At 40.4% G+C, this 14432-nt stretch overlaps 1 protein-coding gene across 5 annotated transcripts in view; it reads right to left on the bottom strand.

The window, feature by feature from the left end:
• The window catches only part of blnk (B cell linker), a 28257-nt gene extending 14567 nt beyond the window's left edge, over positions 1-13690 (bottom strand). Inside the window, exons 1-5 of one of the 5 annotated variants that reach the window (XM_029753134.1) lie at positions 13582-13690; positions 13332-13394; positions 7907-7953; positions 4609-4674; positions 30-76 (exon numbers count right to left, since the gene is read on the bottom strand). In XM_029753134.1, coding sequence (XP_029608994.1) covers positions 30-76; positions 4609-4674; positions 7907-7953; positions 13332-13394; positions 13582-13650 — 292 coding nt within the window. In that variant the 5' untranslated portion in view covers positions 13651-13690. Of the gene's footprint in view, positions 1-29; positions 77-4608; positions 4675-5563; positions 5881-7276; positions 7546-7787; positions 7883-7906; positions 7954-13331; positions 13395-13581 lie in introns of those variants that run through there. The other 4 variants (XM_029753137.1, XM_029753136.1, XM_029753138.1 and 1 more) reach the window with 4 other exon arrangements.
• Positions 13691-14432: the final 742 nt, after the last annotated feature.

Raw genomic sequence — 14432 nt, 5'->3', positions numbered from 1 at the left:
ACATTGTGAGAATAGAAGAAAGGTCTTACCTTGATAGTCTCTTACAGGTACTTTTGGAGCTGATTTGTTTTTAAATCTGCAGTACAGAAAGACCAGTTAGGAGTTGAAGTCAAAAGTTTTAGAAACAAGAATGGACTTGACCAAGAGTGTAACTTCTTTTAGACCTTACACTTTGGGCCTGAAGAGTGATTGTACACGTCAAAGGTACCCCTCTCAGTTATGCCTCGTAACGCAACTTGCTCATTTTGAAACCTATGTACTTTTTTCATCATCTATCACACTAAATACCTTCCTGTGTTGTGCCAGTGGATGGTCCCTTTTCAAGAAAGGAAAGTGAGAGAAGAGCCATCTGTCCTTCTGCTTGTCTATTTTCAGCTTGAAGGACTACTTATGTTTTTCTAAAAGTTGAAGAAAGAGGAATAACCAACTTTCACCACAAAAACCATTGATGAAAATATAACTGCGAGCAGCAATGAACAAGGTTCACAGGATAACAGAAACTGACACAAGATCAGTTAGATGACAAGTCAATCATGTAGGAACCATCTTCCCTTATGTGCAATCATGAGTCTTAAGTACAAAATCTGGATTGAATCTGATGTATGGTTCACGAGAAAAATATGATTTTGTGCATTAGTGTTAAATATGAGTTGTTCATAGTTTCCTTGTTTTTTTGAGATATCAATACCAAATTCAAATCAAATCAAATTGTATTCGTCACATGCACCGAATGTAACAGATGTAGACCTTACAGTGAAATGCTTGCTCACAAGCCCTTTACCACCAATGCAGTTTTAAGAAAAATACGTGAAAAAATAAGTACATTTTTATTTTACAAATTAAAGACTGCAGTAAAATAAACAGTAACGAGACTATATACAGGGGTACCGGTACAGAGTCAAAGGTAATATGTAATATGTATGTAGAGTTAAAGTGACTATGCATAGATAACAAGTAGCAGCAGCATATAATGCAAATGCAAATAGTCTGGGTAGCCATTTGATTAGCTGTTCAGGAGCTAGACTTGATGCTCCGGTACCGCTTGCCGTGCGGTAGCAGAGAGAACAGTCTATGACTAGGGTGGTTGGAGTCTTTGACAATTTTTAGGGCCTTCCTCTGACATCGCCTGGTATAGAGGTCCTGGATGGCAGGAAGCTTGGCCCCAGTGATGTATTGGGCCGTACGCACTACCCTCTGTAGTGCCTTGCGGTCGGAGGCCGAGCAGTTGCCATACCAGACAGTAAAGCAACTACTCAGGATGCTAATGATGGTGCAGCTGTATACATTTTTGAGGATCTGAGGACCTATGCCAAATCTTTTCGGTCTCCTGAGGGGGAATAGGCTTTGTCGTGCCCTCTTCACGACTGCCTTGGTGTGTTTGGACCATGATAGTTTGTTGGTGAAATGTACACCAAGGAACTTAAAGCTCTCAACCTGCTCCACTACAGCCCTGTCGATGATAATGGGGGCATGCTTGGTCCTCCTTTTCCTGTAGTCCACAATCATCTACTTTGTCTTGATCACGTTGAGGGAGAGGTTGTTATCCTGGCCCCACACAGCCAGGTCTCTGATCTCCTCCCTATTGGCTGTCTCATCGTTGTCGGTGATCAGGCCTACCACTGTTGTGTCGTTGGCAAACTTAATGATGGTGTTGGAGTTGTGCCTGGCCATGCAGTCATGAGTGAACGGGGAGTACAGGAGGGGACTGAGCATGCACCCCTGAGGGGCCCCTGTGTTGAGGATCAGCGTGCCGGATATGTTGCTACCTACCCTTACCACCTGGGGTCTGGCCTGTCAGGAAGTCCAGGATCCAGTTGCAGAGGGAGGTGTTTAGTCCCAGGGTCCTTAGCTTAGAAATGAGCTTTGAGGGCACAATGGTGTTGAATGCTGAGCTGTAGTCAATGAATAGCATTCTCACACAGGTGTTCCTTTTGTCCTGGTGGGAAAGGGCAGTGTGGAATGCATTAGAGATTGCATCATCTGTGGATCTGTTGGGCGCTATGCCAATTGGAGTGGGTCTAGGGTTTCTGGGATAATGGTGTTGTTGTGAGCCATGACCAGCCTTACAAAGCAATCCATGGCTATAGACGTGAGTGCTACGGGTCGGTAGTCATTTAGGCAAGTTACCTTAGTATTCTTGGGCACAGGGACTATGGTGGTCTACTTGAAACATGTTGGTATTACAGACAGGTTGAAAATGTCAGTGAAGACACTTGCTATTTGGTCAGCGCATGCTTGGAGTACACGTCCTGGTAATCCGTTTGGCCCTGCGGCTTTGTGAATGTTGACCTGTTTAAAGGTCTTACTCACATCGGCTATGGAGAGCGTGATCACACAGTCGTCCGGAACAGCTGATGCTCTCATGCCTGCTTCAGTGTTGCTTGCCTCGAAGCGAGCATAGAAGTAATTTAGCTTGTGCGGTAGGCTCGTGTCACTGGGCAGCTCATGGCTGTGCTTCCCTTTGTAGTCTGTAATAGTTTGCAAGCCCTGCCACATCTGACGAGTGTCAGAGCCTGTGTAGTACGATTCAATCTTAGTCCTGTATTGACGATTTGCCTTTTTGATTGTTCGTAAGAGGACATAGCAGGATTTCTTATGAGCTTTCGGGTTAGAGTCCCGCTCCTTGAAAGCGGCATCTCTACCCTTTAGCTCAGTGCGGATGTTGCCTGTAATCCATGGCTTCTGGTTGGGGTATGTACAGTCACTGTGGGGACGACGTCATCAATGCACTTATTGACGAAGCCAATGACCAATGTGGTGTACTCCTCAATGTCATCGGAAGAATCCCGGAACATAGTCTGTGCTAGCAAAACTGTCCTGTAGCTTAGCATCTGCTTCATCTGACCACTTCTTTATTGACCGAGTCACTGGTGCTTCCTGCTTAAGTTTTACCTTGTAAGCAGGAATCAGGAGGATAGAATTATGGTCAGATTTGCCAAATGGAGGGTGAGGCAGAGCTTTGTACGCGTCTCTGTGTGTGTAAAGGTGGTCTAGTGTTTTTTTTCCCTCTGGTTGCACATTGAACATGCTGATAGAAATTAGTTAAAACAGATTTCAGTTTCCCTCCACTCGCCATCGGACCCTTACAAGGCACCCCTACCTACGTCGCAGATATCTTCATCTCTTTCTCCTGCGAATGACGGGGATGAGGGCCCTGTCGGGTGTCTGAAGTAAATCCTTTGCGTCCAACTTGTTAAAGAAAAAATCTTCTTCCAGTACGAAGTAAGTAATTGCTGTCCTGATATCTAGAAGCTCTTTTCAGTCATAAGAGACGGTGGCAGTAACATTATGTACAAAATAAGTTACAAATAACGCGAAAAAACACACACAATAACACAATTGGTTTGGTGGACCGTAAAACGTCAGCCATCTTTTCCGACGCCATTGTATTGTTCAGTGTGGTTCATTTTAGTGATGTCCATGATAGCGTCCATTCAAGTTGATAGGCAACTGTGGAGTGGATTTACAGTGGTTTAAATGGACACATAAAATATTTTTGATTTGTAAATAATAACTCAGACATCTTTTGATCAATCCTTTAGCTTTTCTCAAACTAAGTTAAGACATGTACCATGGGCCTACATTCTTCTACATTTGGTGACATTTGGTCCTATGGTTCATGAGAAGAAGCATATTAGGTATAGTGTGGCCATCTTTGAATGCATCAGCATGATTTTCTCAACTCTTTAGGGACTATTGTGATGAGTCCAAAGAACATATTTGGAGTGAATCTGACTTTCAGTCCATGAGAAGATTTTGAATTATTATGTTAATCATTAGCGTTACATAGACAAAAAAGTAAATTTTTAATAGTTCCCTTATTTTTTGAGATTTCAATGCCAAACTTAACATGGTTCATCATGTATTTGATGAACCCAAATTTGGTGTTATTTGGACTTACGGTTCATGAGTAGAAGTTTTTCAAAAGTAAACAAAATCAAATCAAATCAAATCAAAGAATTTTGGTCACATACACATGGTTAGCAGATGTTAGTGCGAAATGCTTGTGCTTCTACTTCCGACAGTGCAGCAATATCTAACAAGTAATCTGACAATTCCACAACAACTACCTAATATACACAAATCTAAGTAAAGGAATGGAATAAGAAAATATACATATAAATATATGGATGAGCAATGACCGAGTGGCATAGGGAAGATGCAATAGATGGTATAAAATACAGTATATACATATGAGATGAGTAATGCAAGATATGTAAACATTATTAAAGTGGCATTATTAACAAAATTATATAAGAATAACAATAGATTTCACAGCTTCGCTCTGCTGTGAACCCCTAATAATACCATGTGAGCGCACTGCACTCTCAGCTGAACTGAGCTAAATTGAGCTGAGATGTAGGTAGTTCCACTACACACCTCTGTTCTTGTTCCCACCTATAGAGATGCAACATGGGACTGGACTCTCATTCCTCTGTACTGCATTTCAGATAAATGCCTACTGCTCCAGGCAGTGTAATGTATAACAGAAAATATTGAACTATGGGCACAACTGGTGTCCCTGCTAACTTGTGGGTAACAGAGAATAGCGTTGAGTAATGCTCTCTGTGTATGTAGTGTGTCAAACATTTATTTGAATAGACTGACCTTCTCAGCCTGTTCAGGATACTGCCATCATTCTTCTTGATATCCTGGACCATCTTCTGAAGCTGGCTGGAAGACACGTTTAAAGCTTCTCATTAAAGTTATCCTAATATATTCAACAACAACCATGTAATGTTCATGAACGTAAATACAGGACATAACTATTACTACAATTTGGAAGCAATAACAGGTGCTAGACAAAGTGTTATAGCTCACACATGTATGTTAATACTAGATATGGCGTAGTCTAAATATATGGCTCTGGCCGAGTTTATTGAAGGCTGCGGAACACTGAAAATATGTAAACTTCAACATGGAATTAAACCTTTCAGAATCAACTTTCCATGTTGGCTAGCACATGGAGATGAAGATTAACTGTAGTTCTGAGTCAAGTACACACCCATACACACTAGAACTTACTTACTCACTGTAGCCTACGTGCAATTACAGATTGAGGGCATGAGAGAGACAGGTGTGAGACGTGTAATTACAGTAACATCCACATTAGTCAGCCTTCTCTTACCACATTCCCTCTCCCTTTCAAATTTTGCATCACAAGCACTTTTTTACATTTATGTAACAGCCACCCAGCTCCTTCATAAAGAAAATACTATACAATAAACCCATTTTTACTGTTTAACTTAATCTAGATGCAACATTTGATCCAAAAAAATGTTGTCGCCTACAATAAGCTATTGTTGGGCAAATCTATTCTTGTGAGCATGGCAGAAAATAATTGAACATATGTACAATATTATAAATGGTTGGCACTTTGTGCATATAATTATACTTTATATTTACTGTAGGTATTTCTTTACTTGCCAGTTTCCACTATGTCATCATAGCCATTGAAACATAGTCAGAATTTAGGTTGTTCTGATCACAAAGGTTAACCATTAAACATCTTTCCCAGTTTTACAAATACATTGCCCAACATAGAAATATGGGTATCTCTTACCGAAGTTTTACAGTTGCAGGAGCTGTGAACTTGTTAAATGTATCCATATATTAATGAGGCAATTGACCAGAGAGGCCACCTTCTGCGTCTAGCTACTATCCAGCTCAATGTTTGCGTTGTGAATGAACTCACTGGCATTGGCTGCCTGTCTAAAATTACTCTACTGAACAAGTCATGCAGCAATCAGTGATCATAGCGGAGGGAAAAAATAACACCTCTGCAAGAACAATCACTTCTCCTTTCCATTCCACGAGTTTGACCACACTATTTTGCAGTATATTGTTGTGGGTGAAACTCTCCTTGAAATGTCTTTCTCCTTCATGATCAATTTGAACAGAGCGCTATTTCCCATAATGCTTCCAAACGAGTTTCGCACAACCCAGGGCCGGCCCTAGCCTTTTTGGGGTCCTAAGTGAGATTTGGATTGCCCCCCTAAAATGTAACCAAACCACCGCGGGCTGGATTTGACCTGATTTAGAGTCTGGTGTTTGAGGGAGTTTGTAACTTGTAAAGGCTGGCTTACAATTTACTTTTGAAAGTTGTAATAGTAGAATGCACGAGGTGCGATTTCGAAATTGGGTAGTGCATCATCATCAGTTTTCCTCTTTTCATGTCAGTCATTGCGTACCTTAGAGAGCTATTTATAACTTGTCGGAAAGGTCCAGATGAACTAGCCCATGTCAGCTAACATTTTTATTAGCTAGGTTTTTTAGCCCGTATATTTTGTTGTCATGTCTGAGTCACTCAAATATTACATGAAGAAACATTAGACATGACAAATAAAGGTGAAATAAATAAATAAATAATGGCAAAATGTATAGAATTGCAAGAGTTCCCCAATGCTGGAAGGGGGGCTTGCGTGAAAAAGTACCACAAGGCCCCACAAAGTTATCTTATCTGTTCTTATAGTTAATAATAGGAGGGAGTGAATATGATGACAATTCTGTTTTCTGTGTCATTGGGACTGACACAATAACATTCCCACCAGACAACTTGGCAGTTTATAAAGGGAAATATCGCCCCCTGCTGTGAACACCCTCTGATCAGCCAGCACAGTAAACAGAGAGTCTTGAATTATCTGAGGAACTGTGGTGAACCAACTGTGATTGCTCAATAGATGGAAACACCCAATGGTTGCTAAAATACTGAGTAAACATTCTCCAAAGCCACTGTTCAAAAGTGTAACAGATTGCCTGATGCTTTCACTGTGCAATGTACAGGCTCAGTCTGTTGGGTATGAGGGAATATTTTCAATAAGGGTTCTAGTCAGGTTTCCAGCATTGTTATTAGGCTCAATTTGCAGTGGAACATATGTGTGATTGAACTTGCAAATTACATGGGTTGAATTGAATTGAATTTATTTTGGGCAACAGACATACAACAAAATGCACAATATGGACCCAGAGGATATCACTTGAAAGCCTACAGTTCACTGTAGGCTACTGTATCAATGATCAAAGTAAAATAGTTCATGTTCCAATTTTCAGGGGTTTGAATTGTTAGACTGTTCTGTTTCTATTTGTGGGGTAATGTGTTCTGTCAACTTGCAAGGCAACACAAATGTGATAACATGAACATTGAACCTGTTCAGGACCTCTGTGAACTTCTACCCACTAGCCTCAAGCCTACCATTATGAGCAGAAATTAGACATAGGCTATAGTACACAATTGTTACTCCTAAGCAAGTACGGTTTCTGTTTATGGTTTACGTACCTTGTCAGTTGACTCATGTTACTTATTCAGTAGAGTAGCTATATCTGGAGCTGTGGTTAGTTTGCCAGGAAGTGTATTGACAATAGTAACTACAGTATTTAAACACTAGCAGATCCTGATCAGAAGGGGAGGCCATTTTGCATTTCCCTCTAAAGCTCTGGCTCCCTAATAATCCATACGTTTCTTCATCAGATATCAAACAAACCAAACAAGAGAAACACTGAAACAGGGCAAGGAAATCATGAGCACGTGTGAGGCTCAATTCTGGAATTGCTTATGCAACTTCCTATTTGCAAAAGTTTATGATTAACTACATGAAAACGGGAACTCATAAGGAAAGAGTTAATAAATGTATTAGCCTACTAAAATAGACTGAACATTTTCCCTTCAGAGGGCGCACCTACACACCTACACATGCACTCGCGCATGCACGCATGCACGCACACAAACACACACCCACACATGCACGCACACACACACACCTGCTTTGCAGTGCTCTCTTGGTACTCACCTCAAAGGCCTCAGCTATCTGCTGTGTTCACATGAGGGAAGAACACAAGAGAGGAGGACAGAGAGAGTAGCATGTGAGGGAAGAGAGACCAGAGAGAAATAGAAGAGAGGGTTACTCACGGCTGGTGGATGAGGCTGAACCTGCTCATATCACTGTCAGACAGATTCTGTTAAAGTAGAAGAAGCAGAAAAATACAAGATAATTATACGGTTTTAACAAATCTGTGTGTTCTTTACAAGTCGTCTCTTTCATACGGTAACTGAATGGTTCTTATGTTGGGTTTTGCAAAATAACATTACAATCTGTAATTCAGTTTTACACAACATGTTGCGCCGGTTATGGAATGTATCACTTCGCAGCTTACACCAGATGGCAGCATGACGCTAAAACAGCCAAAAGCCTTTGAAGCGTGCCTGCTTTTAATAAGAAAATGATTGTTATTTTATGGCCCTACTTGTGTACCCTTGATCCGGTGCAGATTGCACTCAATCTTATTTTGTCCCTAATTTGATTACTAAATATATCATTCCAGTGCCCTGTGACATTACCTATTGAAAAAACGACAATGATGTCTCTGAATGTCTACTCACGTCCCTCAATAAATTGTATTTTCATGGTTCTCTTTGAAGGGAAGCAGTTGCCCTGAATTCCAGAGTAAAATTACACAGAAAATAAAATATGCTCTAAATCATGCTAAATTATGTATTTCTCTCTTCATTCATAATTGATTGCTTCAGGGTCCTCCTTTGGTCTCACTCGCTCTCCTTTCTTGTTATCCCTTGCTTGCATTAGGTTGAATTGATTTTCAGCATAATGAACTTTAGTACGCAGGTTCACGATTGAATCGTCTGTAAATCAGTCAGATTCCTTAATATGAGAGGCATCACCTTCCTCACAGAGAAACGGACCTCCGCACACATCAAGGTGCACACTTGATCATTTCACTCACTTATAGGAGGAAAAACGTCTCCACCTAAATTCAGGCTTAACTTTTTGACACTGAATAAAATATCAAATATTTCGCCTGAGTGCCTTTGCATATGCTTCTCCCAGATTGAATTATTTATGGCAAGTTTCTCCTGGTGTTTGAATGAAACACAATAGGCCCTATGCCCTGAAACCACTCCTGCATATTGAAGACCAGCAGTCCCCACTACAGAAGACACTAGAGTTTCTTCACTCCGCAGGACCTCAAAGCTCATATTCTAACTAGGTTTTGAAGACTTGTTTGAAATCTAAATCAGCTCGAGGAAAGAGAGAGAGGTGGAACCACAGTCTGACCCAGCCTGCCCTCCACCTAAAATCAACATAGCAACTCAACTTTCTTCATTTAGCACTCTGCCAAGGAAGTACGGGAGGATCTCAGACCTCAATGATAGTGTTGTTAACTCCCTGTGTTACAAGACACTTGCCTTCTCTCCAACCACATCTCCCCAACCACATCTCCCATGCCTCACATACTAAAATAACCCTCTGCTGAGTGAAGTAAGGCACTCCACATCACCACCATATAAAGTACATGGAGGAATCTTGAAGTGCTACAGCTTCAAACACCATCCAGGACTTGCTACTACCCACACATGATGTGGAAAGACTGACCCTCTGCTGTCCTGCCCTCCGTTGTGCCTGTGGAGATATGATGATATGTCATATGGGAAACATGAGAGAAAAGACCTGCTCACTTTCTGAGAGCTGCATGCACAGCCAACCATAATATGTCAATATGTCATATTATGGTTAAGGCTATTAATACCACATGAATATGCAAATCCATCTAAAGTCACCCGCAGCACCTACACAGGCTGACATACAGAGGTCATGCAGCACGGCAAGCGCAGGTCCTCTCTGCCCTTCTATGCAATACCAAAAAGTGCTGTATTTGTAATGATATTGGAACCCTTATTGGTTCTATATAGAACCTTTTTTAAATGGTTCTTTATAGAACCTTAGAAAAATGTTATCTATAGCACCATAAAGACTCCATTTAGAACCCTATGAGCATGGTTCATTATATAACCTAAAACAATGGTTTCTATATGGCACTAAAAAGGATAGGCTGTCAATATGAGCCAAAGAACCCTTATTTGGAACTATATAGAACAATATACTATATAGAACAATTTTTACTTAAAAGTTGCTACACATTTTTAAGTGTGTACGCTAGCAACATGGACACGGGTCTTTCTATAAATCATGGGGCCAATGTGTGACATTGGGATACACATTTCAAAATGGTTTAAAACAAAAATATTTTTTATACAGTTCCACATGTGTACTTTTGAGGAATAAAAGTGAATATATGCAAATTGGCCCATAACTACAACCTATACAAGAACAAAGGCCTAGGACTATACATCCTTTAAGCAGGGTTCATACAGACATTGGCAAGTCAAATTCAAGGACTTCCTGGGAACTTTTCATGCACTTAATTGTAATTTTCAAAGGACCTCAATGTTATACAATTGTTTGTAGTATTTATATAATTGAAACATACAGGGCCTTATATAGAACCCCCCTCCCCCAAAACATCATGCAAAAAGTGTAAAAGAAAAAGTAGGCCATTACCACTTTAATAATAATTCAATTATTATGACATTTTAAAATATGTGAGAATAATGTGGACATTGCTTGACTAAATAGATTGGATACATGCAGACAACACATAATAGACCCATGAATAGCAGTAGCATTAATCTCACCGCTGCTGTTTTACAATGAGAAAGTTAGCAAGTATGATTTATTTTTTAGAAACATATTTTTTTCACAACATTTGTGCACTGGGCCTTTGCTAGACATGTATTAGTAGATTGAAAATGTTTTCAACATTGCTTTTTCAATCTTATTTATTCTTTTGGATTTGTGTGCCTATGAAATAACGTTTTCACCACTTCTCACTGGGGCAGCAGGTAGTCAAGTGGATAGAGTGTTGGACTAGTAACGGAAAGGTTGCAAGATCGAATCCCCGAGCTGACAAAGTAAAAATCTGTAGTTCTGCCCCTGAACAAGGCAGTTAACCCACTGTTCCTAGGCTGTTATTGAAAATAGGAATTTGTTCTTAACTGACTTGCCTAGTTAAATAAAAGAGACAAAATGTTAGGAAATAACACTGCATTTCTGAGCTCTCTATACACAACAAACTGTCCAACAGCTAGAACCAGGGTCATGTTTATTTTAACTGATTAACGCTTAATAATAAGATATAATGACAAACTTCAATCTCATACATTTTACGACAGAAAGTCATGCTTTATGTCATACGATTTCGGACAAATCCGTCAAGACACCAACCATGATAAACACAAGTTTAACATACGTTTTAAATCAACTCGTGAATTTGATTGAATATAGCTATGATCCCCCTTCATATCTTAATGTAATGACGCACACGTTTTTTTGTTCAGATTATTATCAATGACTTATCAATAGCTGTAACATGTTGTCCAGTGTAGGAAATCCTCACTGGTACCCTAGTTTATAGAAAGAACCAGATGGTCCGTATGTAGATCTACTCCACCAAGCCTCTACTATGGTAGACTGCAGCTCCACCTTACCTAACACCCTGGACCCACTCCAATTTGCATACTGCCCCAACAGATCCATGGATGGAGCAATCGCCATTGCTCTACACACTGCCCTATCCCACCTGGACAAGAGGAACACCTGTGTGAGAATGCTGTTCATGAACTACAGCTCAGCGTTCAACACTATAGTCCCCTCCAAGCTCGACACTAAGCTCAAGGCCCTGGGTATGAACCTCTGCAACTGGATCCTGGACTTCCTGACAAGCAGACCCCAGGTGGTGAGGGTAGACAACATCACAGCCATGCTGACCCTAAAAGTGGTCCCCCAGGGGTGCGTGCTCAGCCCCCCCCCCCCCCCCCCCGTACTCCCTGTACACCCATGACTGTGTGGCCATGCACGACTTCAACACAATCATTAAGTTTGCCGATGAAAAGACAGTGGTGGGCAAACTATGGAGCTTGAAAAAAAAGGTTTACATGAGTCTTAGCTGAACCCAGGTGTTCTGACTAGATCAATAAATGCCAGATCAATCAATACATGTTGGCCTATGTGCATGCTTTAGATCTGGCCTGGTAACCCCCACATCAAAAGCGAATCCTTTGAAACATTAATGACTTTGATTGATTCACCTTGAAATCCCCATTGACCTTATTTGGGGGAGTTAAAACTAGCTTGGAGGCATAGACGGACAACTTGAAAGTAAATGTTCAGTTTATCAAAATCCCTCATACGTAGTATTGCTGTGGTATCCTACCTCCAAATGAAAGCTGTGCAAGGTCACTGAATAATGTATAGAAAACTAGATACAGTAGCAAAGCTCACATAATAAAATCCTTAGATGACAAGAACTCCTTAGTCATTGCCATGACGAATGACTTTTCAGCATGTTATCTAGATCAGGCCCACCACCTAGACTAGCAGCTCACCCAGAATGCAGAACACGTGAATAAACAATTCACACCTTCGAACAGGTAAATCCTTCACTAACAGTGATTATAGGCTACACCTTAACGGTATTGCACACTTTACATTACAATAGCCAATACTTAACTTGTTTGTGAAAACAAAGGTATCATTTGTATAAACATTAGCGTTTCTCATATAAAATTAAAACACAGGAGAAACCAAATAAAGAGGCCTACCTAGAAGCTTGTTCAACAGCGGTGGTGAGTAGGCCTAGTTGGTGATACCAAACAAAAGACCAAATGGTAAATATTTATTTATAGCTAAATGATAATGCGAATCAGACTCTGGCGTTGGTGTTCACTCAATGTAGGGACTAGCAATAGCATATAGCAAGAAATGTTTGTACAAAACAATCGTCTGTTCATGTGGCGAGAAATGGAGGGAAATGTCCCACAATGTTACTACTTCCTGTAGCGCTGTGGTATTCTCAAAGTGGAAGTTGATTTGATGCCTCACTACTTATGTCATTGTGGGAAGTAAAGGTGGAGATTTAAAAAATATATATAATTGGTCACTTCCTGTAAACTTTCACCATAATCTGTCAACTTGACTGTTGCTTTACCCTGTCTCATACGCTCAGCATACTGCTGGAAAATCCATTATGTCCATTATGTATTTCGAAAGGATTGGAAGTTTTTGTCTTGCAAATCTCATGTTTACCAACGATGTTGCAAACCTGTCAGATTTTGTCTCCCCTAAATGAGCAATACCAGTTAATTAACAAGGATTTAGTGAGAATGGATAAATAATGTGCACTAATTTCAGCAATCTATGGCTGAAAGTAGCATTAGGACATTTTAATTATTGCACTCCTTTCAAGGCCATAATTGCTGTAGGAATTTGAAGGGAATTTAGAGTCCAAGTCTATTGTCTACTCTTACATCATTAGAACACCAAACTAAATTTGGCCAAAAGCCAAAAGTTATTATGTACCTGTTGATATCTAATTATGTGGGTTTGTTCTGGTTTGGTGATAAAATGTTGTGGTAGTATTGGTAGTAGTATTCAGGTAGTATTAAGATGTCAAGGGAGAGAGTGTATAACAAAATAACTTACCATAAACCTCTGTCCATTAATCCTCATTCTTTCAACAGTTGCAGCACATTCTTGCATTTGATTCTGAAAGAGGTATGACATACATCCTAATGATTAACACATCATTTGCTGTGGTTTGGTGAATTCATTCAGTTGCATACAATAATGTAGTTGTTCTTTGCTCATTGGTGTAACTAGCAGTACCTTCCCAAAATAAACACACACACAGTTCCTTGGAGATACCACGGATAGAATTTCTCCTCCCACTCACCTGGCGCAGTAAGCTGGCCACCTGAGCTGAACTCCAGTCCTCACACTGCTCCCTGGTCGGCAGGTTCATCACTGTCACCACCAAAGGGAGCTCTGAAGTCCAGGCTCTAATAGAAAGTGATGGACTGACCTCTCTCTCGCACCATGACTCCACTACAGCACGCAAGTCCCACATCAGGAAGTGGACTAGGGGGAGGAGGGGAGGTCATCTCTCACTGGGGTAGGCCATTCTCTCTCTCACTCTCTATCTCTCCCTCTTTCTCACTCTCGTGCTCTAAAAAAAAGTCATATTTCTGAAACAAATTTCCCTTAATCTGCAGGGAGAAAATGGGAAATAAAAACTTCCTCAAAGTCAAAATGAGATATTACATTTGAAAGGGGACTTGTATTGGCTACCTGACACTATTGCATGACAACGTTCTCCTTTTTACAGATGAGGCTGACCTCATTTATATTTAGTCAACCTGTATGTGTCTAAAAGTGTCATGTTTCACTTCAACAGAAACTTGATAATGACAGTCCACTCCGTGTCTGACACCACAGCCCTTGTCACCAAAAGACAAAGCACTCTCCAATCTCCATTACATTTGAAAACAACAACCTTGCCATTTTTTGCTCAACAATCAGTCACTTTTAATACAGCTGGAAAAAAACGAATACATTTCTTTCAGTGAGACAATTATGTAGGGAGGAGGGGGGGGGGGGCTTATTGTTGTAACATCTCCAATATATAATACACATAAAAATGAAATGAAATAATTGACTCAGGTCATATAATTGAATTACCAACATCTTAATCGTGAGTCAGATGAGAAAGGAGAGTAATCGTTGAAATCTGATAGGAGCTGGTTG

The sequence above is a fragment of the Salmo trutta genome, chromosome 5, assembly GCF_901001165.1.
Source record: "Salmo trutta chromosome 5, fSalTru1.1, whole genome shotgun sequence".
NCBI classification, from domain to species: domain Eukaryota; kingdom Metazoa; phylum Chordata; class Actinopteri; order Salmoniformes; family Salmonidae; genus Salmo; species Salmo trutta.
Note: the sequence above shows the minus strand (reverse complement) of the source record. Positions and strands in the feature narration are given on the sequence as shown.